The 16,674-nt window shown below is 40.8% G+C and overlaps 1 protein-coding gene across 3 annotated transcripts in view; it reads left to right on the top strand.

Moving 5' to 3' along the window:
* Positions 1-16,674, top strand: part of CDH23 (cadherin related 23) — a 1,300,862-nt gene that overhangs the window by 875,794 nt on the left and 408,394 nt on the right. For all 3 annotated transcript variants that reach the window (XM_089677099.1, XM_089677097.1, XM_089677098.1), the window contains exon 21: positions 15,933-16,040. In XM_089677099.1, the coding sequence (XP_089533225.1) occupies positions 15,933-16,040 (108 nt within the window). The remainder of the gene's footprint in view (positions 1-15,932; positions 16,041-16,674) is intronic.

Genomic DNA, 16,674 nt, shown 5'->3' with positions numbered 1-16,674 from the left:
TACTGCACTGGTGGCAGTATGTAAAAAAAAAAAATAGTGAAAATAATTTTTTTAATTTTTTCATTTTCTGAAAAATTATGACAAAAAAATACAACTTCAAAAAACTCGCCATGCCTCTTATGAAGTACATCGGACTGTCTACTCTGCAAAAAGGGGTCATTTGGGGATATCTGTACTATTCTGACATTCTTGGACCTCAAGAAATTAGATTGGCTGTCAGTACTTCAGGATTGATCAATATTCAGATCTATACCATAGTTTGTGAACTCTATAACTTTCCTACAAACTAAAAAATACATCCTAATTTGGGTTATTTTCACCAAAGACATGTAGCAGAATACATCTCGGCCTAATTTTATGAAGAACAATTATTTATTTGTAAACTTTTATAACAGAAACAAAGAAAAATGTGGTTTTTTTTCAAAATTTTTGGTCTTTTTTTGTTAATTTAGCAAAAAATAAAAACCCCAGCGGTGATTAAATACCACCAAAAGAAAGCTCTAGTTGTGTGAAGAAAATGATAAAAATTTTAGTTTGGGTACAGTGTTGTATGACCGCGCAATTGTCATTCAAAGTGTGAGAGCGCTGAAACCTGAAAAATTGCCTGGGCACGAAGGTGTAAAATCACACGGTATTGAAACGGTTAATGTGGCGATGTGCAAAGTTCAGTCTCCTAGCAACCAATAGAAAATCATCTTTTGTTCACTATTCTAAAGTAAATGTTGATTGCTTGATATAATTTCGATTTTGCCCTGCTTAAATGATTGATTCCAATGTTTTTGTCCTAGTATAAATCCCACCATGCAATGGGGAGTAAATATGACTTACTTCTAAAGTAACTATTTCTAGACTTGTTAAAAAAATGTTAATGGTCCTGTTAATCTGTTTAATTTCATTGATACTCACCATTACCACCACTTGGGTCATGTCTCACTAAAACAGCTCAAACAGAGTGGAAAATGTTGTCTACAAGGAAGTGTACAGCACTAATATTCTGAAAATATGATGATTGAAAACATAGCATTTCATCTACTTGATTAAGTTCTAGAGTTCTTCATAAAATGATGCTATCCATAAAAAGATGTTGCACACCATCAGCAATACTTGCCAAGGACTCATCCATAGCTGACTGGTGTGTCAGCAACACACAATCTTAAAATCTCAAGACTACTTGGACTGCTGCTCAAAAGACAGCTTTCTTTATTAGATGTCAACATTTTCATGAAACGCTCTGCCCAAACCTCAATGGGCCTTTTCTTGACAGAAGGAGAAGATGAAAAAGGCAATTTAATTCCTGTCTCCCTACCAGTCCCCACTATATGTTATACTGAATATTTTCATTATGGCTTTCAATCTGCTCATCCAGGTGGAGGTCTTGTGAGTAGTAGGCTAAACATGCCTGCTCTTCCTTGCCATGACTCAAAATATTTTTTTTGGGGGGGTAAATAGTCCTGGGTAAGCTTGTTTAGAGCCTGAAGGGAAACAATGGGCTGGAAAGAGCAATAGCTGATCTCTGAGACTATTGAACACCGAAGCAACCTGGCAGAAATATTTAATGCCCACCTCTTGTATGCAGTAACAGTACTTTTAAGAAAGGTGTACCATCAGTCCCTGCTTACCTTTTCAAGTATATGCCACTAAACATAGCAAGTTTTTTCTTTTTATTTTAGGAGGAATCTGGAGCACCAAAAGAAACCCACATAAAGAGTGCTGAGTTAAACCAAATCTGGATTTGCAGCAAATTAGACTTAACCTCACCAAAGGAAAGAACTCAGGGTGAACCAAGAAGACAGTAGAACTAGAAAATGGCTCAAACAATTATTTCTCCTTAAGCATGTAACACCTTCTTATCCCATATATTGTCAGGTCAGAGAGGATGGGTGGCTTGGTAAAGTTGAAATAAAGACCTTAACTTCATGATGGCATAGTTCAACAATTAGATCAGTTACTCAAACATACACTGCTCAAAAAAACACTTTGAAAAAAGGAGCACTTTGAAAACACATCAGATCTCAAGGTGGAAAAATATTGTGCAGGATATTTATACTGATATGGACTGGGTAATGTATTAGGAATGTAAAGTTGCCCCATCATTTGATGGAAATGAAAATTATCAACCTGTAGAGGACTGAATTCAAAGACACCCCAAAAATCAAAGTGAAAAAATGATGCAGCAGGCTAGTCCAGTTTGCTAAAATTTCATTGCAGCAACTCATAATGGTACACATTAGTTTGTATGGCCCCCATGTGCTTGTATGCAGGTCTGACAATGTCAGGGCATGCTCCTAATGAGACAATGGATGGTGCCCTGGGGTATTTCCTCCCAGATATGGACCAGGGCATCACTGAGCTCCTGGACAGTCTGAGGTGCAACCTGGCGGCGTCGGATAGACCGAAACATGATATCCCCGAGGTGTTCTATTGGATTTAGGTCAGGCAAGTATGGGGCCATTCAATGGTATCAATTCCTTCATCCTCCAGGATCTGCCTGCATACTCTCGCCACATGAGGCCGGGCATTGGTGTGCACCAGGAGGAACCCAGGACCCACTGCACCAGTGTAGGGTCTGTCAATGGGTCCAAGAATACCTAATTGCAGTCAGGGTGCCATTGTCTAGCCTGTAGAGGTCTGTGCGTCCCTTCAAAGATATGCCTCCCCAGACCATCACTGACCCACCACCAAAATGGTCATGCTGAACAATGTTACAGGCAGCATAACGTTCTCCATGGCTTCTCCAGACCCTTTCACGTCTCTCACATGTGCTCAGGGTGAACCTGCTCTCATATGTGAAAAGCACAGGGCACCAGTGGTTGACCTGACAATTTTGGTGTTCAGTGGCAAATGCCAATCGAGCTCTATGGTGCCGGGCAGGGAGCACAGGGCCCACTAGAAGATGTTGGGCCCTCAGGCCACCCTCATGAAGTCTGTTTCTAATTGTTTGGTCAGAGACATTCACACCAGTTGCCTGCTGGAGATCATTTCGTAGGGCTCTGGCAGTGCTCATCCTGTTCCTCTTTGCACAAAGGAGCAGAGGTTAAGGACCTTCTACGGCCCTGTCCAGCTCTCCTAGAATACCTGCCTGTCTCCTGGAATCTCCTCCACGCTCTTGAGACAGAGCTGGGAGACACAGCAAATCTTTCGGCAATGGCAGGTATTGATGTGCCATCCTGGAGGAGTTGGACTGCCTGTGCAGCCTCTGTAGGGTCCAGGTATTGCCTCATGCCAGCAGTAGTGACACTGACGCTAGCCAAATGCAAAACTAGTGAAAAATAGTCAGAAAAGATGAGTATGAAAATAATGTCAGTGGCCTCCACCTGTAAAACCACTTATTGTTGCCCATGTAGTACACGTTGTTAATTTCATTAATACCAAAGCAGCTGAAACTGAATAACAACCCCCTCTGCTACTTAACTGTCCAAATCAATATCCCAGGAGTTTAATAGGCTTGATGCTATACTCTGATTAAAAAGTGTTCCTTTAAATTTTTTTGAACAGTGTATTTAAACAGAGACTTACTTATACATTCACATAGGGAGGAAAAGGAAGACCACGTGGCCACCAATGTGAACTCATGCTTTGGCCACAGAATTAAACTGGGAAGGGGTAAATTACTTGAAAAAAACCCATATAAATAATAGTGTAAAGATTGTTGGTCTCAAAACTTAAGCAAAACAGGAGAAGTTACAACTGAACTATTGTGTTTATCCAGTGTTTGTGACCTCCAGCAACCTTTCCTAAAAGGCTTTGCAACCTTTAGACACTTAGGCCTCATGCACACTGGGCATTTTTACAGCTGCTGTTTTGGATGACAGATTTTTTTTTTTACTGCCTCTAAACTCCCCAGCATGTGTTCAGGCATACATAGGCTTTTAGCAGCGTCTTCTGGCAAAAGAGTTTAGTGGCAGAAATAAACCTTCTGCCAGTCCCTTCTGAAGCAGCAGCATTGTGGCAGAAAAAAGGCTGACCACTTCTAAACTCTACTAAATTCTCCTGAACCCTGCTAAATGCGAGTGCTCAGCGTTTATCAGACACATCAGTGTCCTTGGCAACCAGTGAATAGGGGGCAGGCTGGGAAGTCTCTTCCCCGCAGCACTGCCCAGTGGTTGTGGAGGTCTGCGGACGAGGGGCTTATTGGAATCTGGAAGCCCCCCAGATCCTGGCCCCCCATGTGAAGGTCTATGGGGTACATTGAACCCCTAGTTATTTAACATAAAAAAGTGTAGTGTAAATAAAAGACAGTAGGCAGTTTTTGACAAGTCCTTTATTTAAAAAACAAAAATTTTAAAACAGTCCCCCAGTGTAGATCCATCGTCAATTATGACACCCACCGCCGACCCAAAAAAAAGAAAAACCTCCAGTCCTGATGAAGGCTCTCACCATCTGGCAGTTCCACTGTCTGACAGCTCTTAAATAACTGGGGGGTGGGGCCAATGGATGACCACCAAGTGACCCCCACCATCTTGTTACATTGATGGGGTGGCATACTGGGTTGGAGACTTTGCTTAGTTTTTTTCTTTTTTCAGGTAGGCTGTGGCAGTGGGCATCGTGATTAATGATGGATCTACACTGGGAGACTTTTTTTAAAAAAAGGACTTGTCAAAAACTATGTACCCCATACTCATTCACATGGGGAGGGGCCGGGATCTGAATTACAGATTCCAAAAAGTCCCCCGCCCGCAGACCCCACAACCGCCTATCAGAGTTGTGGGGAAGAGGCCCTTGTCCCCTTCAATGTGTGAACAAGGTGCTTTAGGGGGGAGCCTCGCCTGCCCCAAACCCCCGCCATGTTGAGGACATGTGGCCTGGTTTGGTTCAGCAGTTTGGGGGTGCTCGGTTGCCCCTCCCTTTTTTAGCCTGCCAGGCTGCATGCTCGGATAAGGTCTGGCATGGATTTTGGGGGAGACCCGATGCCATTTTTCCCTTTTTTTTTGGTGAGGGGATTCCCTCAAAATCCATACGGGAACTAAGGATCTGGTACGGATTTGAGGGGGGATCGCACACTTTTTTTTTTTTTATTCTGATGAGGTGTTCACCTTAAAATCCATACTAAACTCAAAGGTCCTGGTATGGATTGTGAGAGGGGGACCCACACCATTTTTTTCAGCTGCCAATGTTTTGTTTTTTTTTTTTACATTCTGCTATCATCAAGGAACCCGGCTGACAGCTGATGACTCATCCACTGTTAAGGACTTGGTGACCAGCTTCCCGGCCTGCTCCTTAACAACCAACTATTCACTGGTTGTTAAAGACGCCAACAGCCCCGCTCCTTAATGCTGAACCTACTAAACATAGCTTACACAGTAGGCTAAACACTGCTAAAACAACATTTTTTGTCCAGCGTTTCTAAAGCAGTTTTTGCATGAAGCCTTATAACCAAATTGAATAATTCTTTCAATGCTTTATAGCATTTTTCAAAAATGACATGACCTGGTAATTGGTAAAGTATCAGTATTGATAATGTTGGTGATAAGGATTTCAGCCAGTTCATGCTAGTAGCAAATTGCTATTAACTAATCTTTAATTTGTGTACTAACTTTGCTGCTGCAGATTGTTGCATACTTCAGTCTGCAGTTTTTATGTATTAGAGGTGTAAATTTCCAATTTAATCTTCTATAATAAATATTAATAAAGGTGTTTTAACACAAACAGGTTTACACAGATGACAGGAGCTTGGTACAGGTTCAGTAAAATGATATTCAATTAGCAGCTTTCCACAGTGTAGTGTAAAGTAATTTTAATACCACATGTAATTAGTCTATGCAAGGATTGACTGCTGTTACAGAGCACACAGTTTATTACATTGATTAGCTAGTAGAACAGGCATAGAAATAGGAAAGGGGATGTGATGCACTGGTTGTGAAAGCAGATTATGATGGCTGCATTTTCTATAAATGACAGGGTCCCAAAGTAAAATTATTACAGGCTTCCCGGAGCTGCAAGATCCATCTATAGTATGAAAGTTGTATTATTTTGAAGCAATAACTTACATTGCACTTTACTAAACTGACCCATGCTATTTTTTTTGTTACCCCATCTAACAGAGCTTGAGCATAGGGAATGTTGTAAGCTCTTTAGCCTGCATAAACAAATAAGCAGAGCATATTCCTGGTGGTTTTGAAACATTTTTCAGGAGTTTATTTCCTCGGCCAGGCACTGGGAGGAGAGCAGTTCCGTAGTATTAGATGTGTTCTCAGATGTAAAAACACATGCTAATAGTCTGTGGGGCCAAACACTTGAGTGTTTTTTAATTTTGTGATTTTGTTTTTTTCCACATCACTGTCCATAATTTCAAAGTTTCACACTGAATACATACATTGTATTAACGATAAACTATATAAACTACAATCACATATACAACAAACACAAATATAATTTTTCTTTTCCAATCGTTTTTTTTATTAAGGTTTTCACATTACAAGGATAATATAAAGCAAGGCAAATGAAAAATACAGTACAGTGCTATGCATTCTTATATGCAAAATTTCTATCGTGTTCCAGCCTTCAGAAGTGAAGGAGGGGACCCGTCCGTCGACCCGATGTCCCGACCTCCCTTACACGATGGTCTATAGGCAAGAAGAGTAGGGGAAAAAGAGAAATGAGGAAGAGAATAATAACAATGAAAGGAAAAGAAAGATGAGGGTAGAGTAGATGATAGGACACTGAGAGATAAAAGAAGACAGCGAGGTTTCCCTGTGTCCCTGAAAGATTATCCGTGGGCCCTGCTATGCAGGGTTTATGAGGTAAGTAATCCAAGGGTCCGAGATCCTTTCAAATCTGGACATTTTATCTTGCAGAGTGGCAGAGAAATGTTCGTTTAGCATTATGGAGGACAATTTAGTCAAGAGATTGAATGGGATCAAGGGAGATTTTCAGGATCTTGCAATCATGATCCTAGCCACAAATATCGTTTTTCACTATTCATTTTGTTCATTTTTCATTTTTGCATTACACTTTCACCATACACTTTCTCACTCTGTCAATGTAACACTTTTTACATGTATAGATTTTCATTTATTTATTTTTATTTCATGCCATATTTTTTTTCTTCATTTGTTTAACCACTAGGGGACCGCCCACAGTACATATACTGCGGCAAAGCGGCCCCTGTAGACAGGATCACGTATATAAACGTGATCCTTGTTTACATGCTAGGGGGCACGCGCAAGGCATGTGACTGCCCTGCCCGCGGCACCGGTCGCGGGTGTCAATCACTGGGTCCCAGCCGGTGATTACCCACCGGGTCCTGGCAATTGCCAGCAAACAGTGACACAAAGCACAGCTGCATTGTTTTCAAAGTAGCTCTGATCCGTCAGTTTCCAGCTCACTGTTCCGGAGAGCAGAGCTTAGCTTTCCGGGAAAGCGAGCAACAGTGAAGTACACACCCCCTGCCCACTAGTAAAACACTTCCCTAACACAGTTAACCCTTTGATTGCCTAAAAAAAGTTAACCCCTTCCTCCCCAGTACCATTATTAGTGTCAGTGTTTTTTTGCACTGATCACTGTATTTGTGTCACTGGGGATGTCGGTGACCCCAGGTCAGTTCCCCCCAGTGTCAGAATGTCCACCGCAGTCCCGCCATAAGTCACTGATCGCTGCCGTAAGTCACTGATTGCCATCATAAGTCGTTGATTGCCGCTATTATTAGTATACAGAAAAAAAATAATCCAGTATCTATACCGCCATTTGTAAAAGGTATAACTTTCACGTAAACCAATTAATTTATACGTATTGGGATTTTTTTTAGCAAAGACATGTCACAGAATGCGTTTTGCCTGAAATTTATGATGAAATTTGATTTTTAAATTTTTTTACTGGACATGCTTAATAGCAAAAAGTCCAAAATATGGTTTTTTTTTCTCAAAATTGTCGGGTATTTTTTTCTATAAAAATAAAAACCGCACAGGCGATCAAATACCACCAAAAGAAAGTCCAATTCATGAGGAAAAAAGGATGTAAATTTCATGTTTGTGCAGCGTTGCATGACTGCGCAATTGTCAGTTAAATTGATGCAGTGCCGTAACACAAACCGCTTATGTAACGGCTTCCTGACCGCCCTATAGCAGAAATACTGCTACATATATATATATATATATATATATATATATATATACATTTAACCCCTTGATTGCCAGGAATATGTTCATACACAATAAACCTCCATTGCTATTAGTGTCTGAACTGATCAATATCTTTGATCAGGTCAGCACTATACCAGCATTCACATTAGTATAGCATCCCCTAAAATGCAGCGTTAGCGGGATCAGCCCCGACACCTGCCAGCACCTGCGTTTAGCCCCTACACTTACCCCCCTTCTCCCCCAACAAGTGCAGTGTCAGTAGATCACTGTCACTTGATACATTGCACACAAAACCGCAGTGTTCACAGAATCAGGCCTGATCTCTGTTAGCACTTGCCGGTAAATATTGATGACTCTCATATGCAGCAGAGTGCCAGTACTAGTGCCATGCTACCTTTTGGTGAAGTGTCGAGTACTAGTGGCCTAGTACTTCCTGTTCTTTCACATACCTCTTAGATTGTAAGCATTGTTGCTTTATTGTCTCCCGTTATATTGTACAGCACTGAGCAAACTGTTGGCACTATATAAATCCTGTATAATAATAATAATACCAGCACTGCAGTATCACTTGGTGCCGTGGCGAGTCCCATAAGTGCAGTACAAGCTGGTGCGGTGGCAAGCACAAGTATTGTCCCGCAACCACCAAGAATTCACACACAGGCCCATAGAGCCCCTAGTATCCTTCCGGATGTGCTTGCAAGTCCCATTTGGCAGCCCACAAATTCTGCAGTACCCGTACTTCCCCCATTCACTTCCCAACCCGGAATTCATGTTGAAATAGCAAATTTAACTACTCCCCTTGATTTTTTGGTGGTGTTTATCACGGAAGATCTGTGTGCATTGATTGTGGATCAAAGCAATTTATATGCACAACAATTTATCGGCACCAACCCAGATTCAAACCTTGCCAGACCATTCACATGGAAACTCATTACGTTTTCTGAATTTACATTCTTTTTGGACCTAACCCTCAACATGGGCATTACTAAAAAAAATTAATTGTGGTGGTATTGGTCCACAGACCCGATTCATCATATGCCATGTTCTCCACTGCCATGGCCAGGCATAGATGTGAGAGTATAATGTGTTTTATGCATTTCAGCAACAATACACTCTGTCATCCTTGGGGTAACCCTGAATTTGACCAGCTATGCAAAATTCACCCCCTCGCAGATCACCGTAACCAAAAATTTGCAGATGTCTATACTCCCCAGCAAAACATCTGCGTTGATGAGTCCCTCATTAATTTTTCTGGCCACCTTGCATTCAAACAATTTTTCCCCAGCAAGTGTGCCAGATATAGGGTCAAGATGTAGAAGACCTGTGAGAGGACAACAGGCTATACTTATAAGTTTTGGATTTACGAGGGAAAAGATAGTCACGTGGAGCCCCCCGGATGCCCAGACTACATGGGGACTAGTGGCAAGATAGTTTGAGACTTGGTGTCATCCTTTTTCCATATGGGGTACCACTTATACGTGGACAATTTTTATTCAAGTGTGCCACTATTTAGACATTTGCACAATCTTGGAACTGGTGCATGTGGCACCGTGTGCCCACCATTAGAGGTGTGTGGATGCAGGGCAGTATATTCTAATGGTAATGGTGGGCATACCACACACTTTTTCTGGCAGAGATTTCTTCTCTTTTTTTCATTTAGTCCACAGGCTGCATACAAAAAAAGAAAAAGAACATAGCATATACAGTAAAGAAGAACTATGCAGTGCAGCGCTTAATCAATAATATATAAAAATATCCAATGAATAGGTGTGTCAGGAATCTAGAAATGACCAGAAAGGTGTGGACTGACACAGGGAAACGCAGGTCTCAGGTACAGTATAATACAGTTTATTATTAGCCACCCAGATATATATATATACAGTGAGCAAACCAACCTTCCACTAATCTTAGGAGGTGCAGGAATACAGGCGTAGTCAGGGCTGGAGAGGTGGAACGGTCAGGCCGGCCGTAGGGTTCTGTAATGACCGTTTGGTGGACCTCTAGTGGTCCCCAGGACAGGATTCCCCAGGGCGCGGAGTCTAAGTCCCAGTCTGCTTATTCACCAGGGCCCCTGATGGTGGGGATGGACTTGGAGCAGACAGGAACCAGGTCGCGGCCCCTGAGTACACCTGCTAGTGGTAGAGGGATCCGCCAGAGGTATGTGCAGGTAGAAAGCCTGATGTGAAGAGGCAGAAGGTGTGAGCAGGGACGGCTGGATCCGTGCAGGATGGATGGATGGCAGAGTAGTAGCATGGTCAGACGGGCCAGGTCAGCAATGTGCAGGCAGCAAGGTACCAAAGGAGCAGGCAGAGAATGGTCAGGGTCACAAGCCAGGTTCAGTAACTCACGGGCAGCGTGGTACAGGGGATCAGGCAGAAGGATGGTCAGGCAAGCCAGGGGTTCAACAGGAGACGGTCAGCAGAGGTCAGGATCAAGCAGGGTCAGCAACGAAGCAGGAACACAAGATACCAGGTACAGGGGCTCCTGGGAAAACATACACCAAGGCCCAGATCACAGGCCTGGTCATGCCCTAAATACACCTTCTGCAATCAGCCCCAGGTTTGGCTGATTGCAGAAGTGAGTTTCTGGCTGCTGAGAGCACCCGCTGGTCAGCTCTGGTACTGCAGCCCACACGGCAGGTGAGTCCCACCACCAGTGCTGAGTCCATTCCTGACAAGGTGATACAATAAATAAACTCGATATACACCCTGAGAGTATATATCCAAAATCATCAATAATAATAACTTAATGTCATGCATGTAATCCCTTAAAGGGAATATCTGGTGCAAACGTGACAAATATAATCATAAAACAATAAAGTGGCAAAAACATACAGTACTCAAAATAAGTGAACCAATATGCAGTTGCAGAAAAAAAAGTCCAATTAATCAATACAGGTAATAATGCTTTATGGTGATCTTCACACTCCACTCTTCATGCAAAGAATAATGTGCAGTGTATGTGATTCACACATGTCAATCCTTAACGGCCAAAATGCCCCCTCACCTCCTTACTTAGACCCCACAGGGCCAGCCAGCTTTAGGATGAAACAATCCTATCAGAATGGATTCCTCTCTGGATTTCGCCTTCCACCTCCAGCATCCACCAGACTAACAGCCAGCTCCTCCCAGGGTCATAATGAAACACAAACAGAGACCCTCCATAGTGCAACCAGTTTTTATTAAACGATAAATAGATAGAGTATACAGTTCCACTCACATTTGTGATGATTTTCTCCAGCTTCCTTACCACATGCTATGGGTGTACTGCATGGGTAATATAACAGGGTGTTCCAAAATGGCCCGCACGCCGGAAATGACGTCACCACGTTAGCTCCTCCCACCGTACCGACGTGTTGCGTCACGTTCAGCACGTGACTTCACCTCGGTTTACGAATGCCTCTATTACCGTAATTTTTGGTTTAAAATGAAAATCCATTGAAAATGCCTTGGTTTACGATTTTTTTACTAATTTTTTTCACAATACAAAGTGTATGTCAGTGCTGATTTTTAAATGCAATTGCCATCTTTTTTTTTTTCTTCACTATAGTTCACATTAGCTGTCAGTTTCCCTGGAAGCTAAAGGATACTTTTAAGAAACTGAAAGGAAACATTATTCACTAGGGTGTTTGCTTTAAAAAATATATAAAATTTAAATTAATTTCCTAGCAAAAAATTGGTCTTCAGGTGGTAAGAAGAGTGAATGATGTGTGGCATAAACTTCTAATGCTGGGCATAAAACACCCCCACCACCCCAAAATGACCCCGTTTTGGAAAGTAGACACCCAAAACTATTTGCTGAGAGGCATGTTGAATCCGTAGAAGAATTTATTTTGTTACCACAAGTTTTTGGAAAATGACAAAATTTCTTTTTTTTTTACACAAAATTGTCACTTAAATGATTTATTGCTCACACATGCCATGGGTATATGTGGAATTACTCCCCAAAATACATTCTGCTACTTCTCCTGAGTATGGGGGTACCACGTGCGAGAGATATTTTGGCAGTCTACCGAAGTACAGGACCCCAAAATCCAATAAGCCCCATCAGGCTTTTAAAGGGCTTTATTATATTATTATTATTATTATACAGTATTTATATAGCACCAAAGGGTTTGCTCAGCGCTTTATTTCCTCATTACACTTCCTGACTATCTATCACAGTTTCGGAGACCCTGAAATGCCAGAATAGCACCAACCCCCCAAATGACCACTGTTTGGAAAGTAGACACCCCAAGGAATTTGATAAGAAGCATGGTAAGTATTTTGCAGATCTCATTTGTTGCCACAAGTTTTTGAAAATTGAAGAAAAAAAACAAAAACATATTTTTTCTTTTTATATTACAAAACCTTGTGAGAAAAAATTAGATCTGCAAAATACTCACCATGCCTCTTTTTAAATTCCTTGGGGTGTCTACTTTCCAAAAAGGGGTCATTTGGGGGGATTTGGTTGCTATCCTGGCATGTCAGGGTCTTCGAAACTGTGATAGGAAGTGAGGAAGTTACGGACCTTCAGGCTTGCAAAGTGGTCATTGGATTTCAGGCTCCTGTATGTGGCTAGGCTCCCAAAAAGTCTCACACGTGGTACCGCCAAACTCGGTAAAAGTAGCAGAATGTATTTTGGGGTGTAATTCCACATATACCCATGGCATATGCGAGAAATATATTATTTAAATGACAACTTTGTGTAAAAAAAAAAAAGTTTTTGTCATTTACCAGAAACTTGTGGGAAAAAAAAGTAAATCTGCTATGGACTCAATATGCCTCTCAGCAGATAGCTTAGAGTGTCTACTTTCTGAAAAGGGGTCATTTGGGGGTATTTGTACTATCCTGGTGTTTTAGCACCTCAAGAAATGTGATGGGCAGTCAGTAAAAGCTGTGTAAATCCCATTATCTATACCATAGTTTGTAGACGCTATAACTTTCACACAAACAATCAATATACACTTATTGGCATTTTTTTAACCAAAACATGTAGCAGAATACATTTTGGCCTAAATTTATGATGAAATTTTAGTTTTTTTAGATATTTTTTATCACAGAAATGAGAAAATGTTGTTTTTTTTTTAATGTTTTTCTCAAAACTTTTTTGTTTATAGCGCCAAAAATAAAAGCGCACAGGTGATCAAATACCACCAAAAGAAAGCTCTATTTGTGTGAAAAAAGGACATAAATTTAATTTATGTACCGTATTGCATGACCACGCAATTGCCAGTTAAACTAATGCAGCGCTGTATAGCAAAAAAAGACATAAATGACAGTATCTGTACTATAGTTTGTAGACACTATAATGTTCACACAAAGCAATCAATATACACTTTTTGGGATTTTTTTTTTACCAAAAACATGGAGCAGAATACATTTTGGCCTACATTTATAACTAACTTTGAGTTTACTATATATTTTTTATAGCCGAAAGTAAAAAATATTGTTTTTCTTAAAAAATTTCAGTCTTTTTTTGTTTATAGCGCAAAAAAGAGAGCGCACAAGTGATCAAATACCACCAAAAGAAAGTTCTATTTGTGTGAAAAAAAGGACGTAAATTTTGTTTGGGTGCAGCATTGCATGACCGCGCAATTATCAGTTGAATTAGTGCAGTGCCGAGTAGAGGCCTGGTCATTAAGGGGGTAAATCCTCAGGAGGGCAAGTGGTTAATCTTTTTTTCCATTTAATTTTCATTTTATTTTTCATTTTTATTTGTTGCAGCAATATTATACAACATGTGTTATAAAAAAAAAAACCTCTGGATTGTAAACTGTCACCAGCAGAGCCCTCCAAATCCTTGTATTGTAACTGTACTGTCCCCCCTTATTTTGTAAAGCACTGTACAAACCGTTGGCACTATATAAATTATATAAAATAATATATTCTGTAGGAAAGGCTGCTATTTATTATTTATAAACTTACTGGACACTTTATTAGGTAGACCTTGCTAGTGCCAAGAAAATATCCCCACCACCAGCCTGAACCGTTGGTACAAGGCAGGATGGATCCATGCTTTCATGTTGTTTATGCCAAATTCTGACCCTACCATTTGAATGTCACAGCTGAAATATATTGCCCATTTTCCTCTGACCTCTGACATCAACAAGGCATTTTTATCCACACAACTGCCGCTCACTGGATTTTTTTTCTCTTTTTCGGACCATTCCCTGTGAACTGTAGAGATGGTTGTGCATGAAAATCCCAGTAGATCAGCAGTTTTTGAAATACTTAGACCAGCCCACCTGGCACCAACAACCATGCCATGTTCACTTAGATCCCCTTTCTTCCCCATTCCAATGCTTGGTTTGAACTTCAGCAAGTCATCTTCACCATGTCTATTTGCCTAAATGCATTGCATTGCTGCCATGTGATTGGCTGATTAGCAGTTTGTATTACCAAGCAATTGAACAGGTGTACCTAATAAAGTGGACGGTGAGTGTATATGGCACATAAAAATCTAGCTGTACCCTTTTGTGTTTACAATAGAATCATTATCAAATTTAAAAGACCTGGTCACTAACATAAAAAATTGCACTTTAAAGTGTAATTAATAGCAAAACTGTTTTTTTTTGTTTTGGACAGAGTGGAGAGGGATTAGAAAACCTGTCAGGTCTTTATTACAGCCTGTGTCCCCGATATAGAGATTCACCCTCTCTATTTGTTTTGTTTATAATTATTATAAATTGAAAGTAAAAGAAACCCCACATTTTGGGTTGCCCCCAGAAAAGTAATAAAGGGGAAACTGTGCAATGGGGACACTTGTTTTGGTGACTTGGTGGTCCACAAGGAATTCCCTTAATTTACAGAGATTTCCTGTTTTAGTTATGGGACGGGAATCGAAGGTAAATGTCCTGAATGGGGCACAGATGACAAAAAATAAACTGACAGGAGTTATAAACATTTTCCAAAATTATTTATATTCATGTTCAATGTGATTTGAACTTTCTAGAAAAGTTGACGAGCCAATTCTCTGCAAAGCCTCCTCTTTCCTTGTACCTCATAGCCCTCTCCTGTTCTGGGATTGTTTAATTACTATCGGAGCTTTCAGCTCCTTCATTCTTCCCTTCAACACCCTACACCTTTTATGTAGCTTCCAGGGGGAGGATTAAAGAGTCCACTAAGTCTGCAATGCAAGATGGCGGCACCCAGCAGCGGACTTTTAGATGTCTACACAAGGCATGATTTTTACAGAGTAATAGCATGCATAATATACATTAAATGTGCATATGATCTTATGTAAAAGTTACTGTTAAGATGCATGGGGGTAGGTTTACTAAAACTGGTGCACTCAGAATCTGGTGCAGCTGTGCATGGCAGCCAATCAGCTTCTAACTTCAGATTGTTCAATTAAGCTTTGACAATAAAACCTGGAACCTGATTGGTTTCTATGCAGAGCTGCACCAGATTTTTCACCATGCAGTTTTAATAAATAACCCCCATGGTTTAGCAATAGGGTCTCTTCAAATGCCAAAAAATGAACTGAAATTGCTGCATTTAGCTATAACCTCTGCTGTTTAGGGTTTGCTTCGATCTTGCCCTAGGTTACGTGATTGTTGATACCAGCTTCCACATGTTAGGTTACAGAAGAGTCTGTATCCCATTGAGAATTTGAGGCTTTTTGATCAAGGTGGTGCTGTCATGGAAGATGAACAGTGATCACTCCTTTCTTTTAATAAATTCTGTTGCTGTATAAGTAATTGGGAATCTTTATATTTCTTAACCCTGCACTCCTTGATTGCAACAAGTAATGGTTAGGTGAAGCAAACATTTTATGTGAGTAATGAAAAATATAATATCTATAATTTCAGATTGCTGTATCATAGTATATACAATAAATGGAAAAGACTAACCTCATTTTTTTTATATTTAGGTAAATATCACTTTGTTGGATATAAATGACAATGCTCCGCAGTGGAAGGATGAACCTTACCTTATTAACCTGGTAGAAATGACACCACCAGATTCAGATGTCACAACGGTATTGTGGACTGCTTTATTTTCCCAACATTTTTATATGTTTTCTTTATTTCCCTATGTTTTAACTTTGTGAATTTTTTTTCTACTTTGCATCATTGTATAACAGTTTTATGTAGCAACCAGGGGGGACTGACCATTGGGAAACTCGGGCGCTGCCCGAGGGCCCGGGGTCAGTAAGGGACCCCATGAGATGCCCCTGGGACCTTTTCATAAGTTTTTTTGAGTTTGGGCAAGGACACAGGGGCCCCATGATCCTCTTTTGAGGGCCTGGGGTCAGTAGGGGGCCCCATGAGATGCCCCTGGTACCTTTTTCATAAGCTTTTTTGAGTTTGGGCAAGGACATAGGGGCCCCATGAGTTGCCCCCTATGCCCTATTGCCCGGGGGCCCCATGAGTTGTCAGTCCGCCCCTGGTAGCAACCTATTATTTTATTTCAAGTGGCATACAGGAATATCTAAAGTGCAGATATACGTTAATAGCCACAATCGTTTCATTCCTGAAAGAAACTGGACTCACTAAGGAGGGTGTTCTGTGGTCATAACAATGAGTCATATAAATGAAGGGTGCAGCGCTAAAATTAATGGCATGAAATATTGCACATAATGTGAACATATAATAAAGTGCAAATCAGCAAAA

Source organism: Staurois parvus, unplaced genomic scaffold (genome assembly GCF_062004578.1).
Source record: "Staurois parvus isolate SC_StPar_1 unplaced genomic scaffold, SC_StPar_1.0 ptg000177l, whole genome shotgun sequence".
Classification (NCBI taxonomy): domain Eukaryota; kingdom Metazoa; phylum Chordata; class Amphibia; order Anura; family Ranidae; genus Staurois; species Staurois parvus.
Note: the sequence above shows the minus strand (reverse complement) of the source record. Positions and strands in the feature narration are given on the sequence as shown.